This window comes from Penaeus monodon, chromosome 17 (genome assembly GCF_015228065.2).
Source record: "Penaeus monodon isolate SGIC_2016 chromosome 17, NSTDA_Pmon_1, whole genome shotgun sequence".
Classification (NCBI taxonomy): Eukaryota; Metazoa; Arthropoda; class Malacostraca; order Decapoda; family Penaeidae; genus Penaeus; species Penaeus monodon.
In genome coordinates this window covers 29,569,261-29,571,760 of record NC_051402.1, presented here as the reverse complement: position 1 = coordinate 29,571,760, position 2,500 = coordinate 29,569,261, and the positions used below count along the sequence as shown (strand labels likewise).

At 35.6% G+C, this 2,500-nt stretch overlaps 1 protein-coding gene across 1 annotated transcript in view; it reads left to right on the top strand.

Moving 5' to 3' along the window:
- The window catches only part of LOC119583646 (hemicentin-1-like), a gene marked incomplete at its 5' end in the record, with an annotated part of 52,766 nt that extends 51,218 nt beyond the window's left edge, over positions 1–1,548 (top strand). The window contains 2 exon segments of the mRNA XM_037932236.1: positions 645–828; positions 1,021–1,548. Of these exon segments, the coding sequence (XP_037788164.1) occupies positions 645–828; positions 1,021–1,427 (591 nt within the window).
- Positions 1,549–2,500: the final 952 nt, after the last annotated feature.

Below are 2,500 nucleotides of genomic sequence, written 5' to 3'. Positions count from 1 at the left end.
CCCTGACCAGGACTCGAACCTAGGTCACTCCGGGTATGAAACCGGAGGCCAGTGCTAAACCAACCATCCCACACGACCCAAAAAGAAGTGTGCAACTAGGATCTCACTAGCTCCATAGACATTACCTATCTACTCATACTTGATTAATGATAGCGAAGTTTTACGCACACTCCCCGTGGGCACTCGGTGGAAATTGATTTAGCAATTTAAATCCTAAGTCAGATGTACTGAGGTATATTTATGACAGATGGAATAATGCAATGCTTCATTGATATCGATAAATAAAAATTCTCCCTGACCAGGACTCGAACCTAGGTCACTCCGGGTATAAAACCGGAGGCCAGTGCTAAACCAACCATGCCACACGCGGCAATACACTATTTCATCTTTCATAAATATACCTCAGTACATCTGACTTAGGATTTGGATTGCTAAATGGCAACGAAAGTCCTTAAAGTTTTGGCAGCATAGAAATAAGATCTGTAAATTCGACTGGAATATATGCATATAATCAGATACAAGTACATCTTAATTTCTATGCTAATAAAAAATAAATAAATAAATAAATAAAAGCTTACCGATATAACTTTAGCAGATCAATCTTTGGTTACCAACTTTTCTACCATCTTCTCGTATTCTTCCAGGTGAGAAATTCGGAAGACTTACGATTAATAACGAAAGTTACAAATGCTACGCCACACTTCGTAGCGACAGGGCTGGATTCTGGTACAGCCTACACTCTGCATGTATCAGTTCACAGTCCCATGGGAGCCTCGTCGCCAATCAAGTTGGAAGCATTTACTGTAAAGACTGCTGAGAAAAGGATGGGTAAATAGAATTTCTACGTTTCTGAGTCATTTTTTTCTTTTTTCGTTTACTGTCGAAACCCTAAACTTCAGGGTGTCCCCATTATATATTCATGCATTCGCCCAAAAGTTTTAGAATGTCAGAAATGTATAAATTGTATAATTATGCAATTGCAAGAAAGAGAATATCATTAAAAAAGGATTCTTTTTTCAGGAATCAACGAGTCAGAGGAAGAAGAATTGAGTGTATCACCGCTTATTGGAGTCGTGGCTGGTGCGGCTGCAGCAATTGCCATGACACTTTTGATTATTTTAGGTTTAGCAATAAAGCATTGTCCTAGAAGGCAGTCGACAAATGATCAGCATTATGGCATTGCACACGGTTCCTTAATATCTGAGTGTTCGCCCAAGGAAACACTTAGTACTTTCAGCAGACCATCACCGGCATCTGAAGAAAGGAACCCAGATTTAATACCTTTAAAGGAAGGTGAGCACTTTCCAACGCACAGACAGGTCCTCAACTCAAAAATAATGTGGAACTTTTTCATCAACCCGTCCGAAGTGGTCCATTGGGCTTTAAGAACATATTTATTTTTGATAAAGATGGTGGCATTAGTTTAATGACGGAACTTGCTGCTTTTTACACCATACTAAATGCATCATATTATGAAACCAACTAAATAATATTTTATTGATCTTCAGCTTCAAAGTTGAATTCATGAGCAGAATTACGGTAAAATTATAACTGGATGATGTTCACACACACTCACACCCATGATTATGAATATACATATATATATATATATATATATATATATATATATATATATATATATATATATATATATATATATATATATATTATATATACATATATATATATATTTTTTTTTAATATGTACACACACACACACACACGCACACACACACACACACACACACACACACACACACACACACACACACACACACACAACACACACACACACACACCACACACACACATAAGTATGAATATAAATTATATATATATATATATATATATATATATATACACACATATAAAAATATATATATATATATATATATATATATATATATATATATATATTAGATATGCACACACACACACCACACACACACACATACACACACACGCACACACACACACACCACACACACACACACACACACATATATTTTATATATTATAAAATATATATAAAATATATATATATATATATGATATATATTATATATAATATATATATATATATCAATCAATCAATCAATAACGGTATGCTCATGTTGAGCAGCCGTGGACCTCTCCACCATCCTTCGCCACTAAACTCGATCTTACGCTTTTCTTTCCACTTGTACCATCGACAGCCCGCAATATCTTTGATATTGTCGCTCAGTCTTGTCTTCGGTTTGCCTCTTCCTCTGTTTCCTATCACCATCCCTGTCAGCAAGTTTTCTCAATACTTTTACTTCTCATTACATGACCAATAAACTTTAATTTCCTCTTGTTCAAGATGTCCAACGTCGGTCTTTACAATTTTTCTTTTCTCAGCACTTCATCATTCGTCTTCTTCTCTGTCCAGCTAATACGCAGTACTCGTCTGTAACACCACATTTCAAAACTATTGATCTTTTTCTTGTCTATCTACTTCAACACCCAACACTCAGAGCCA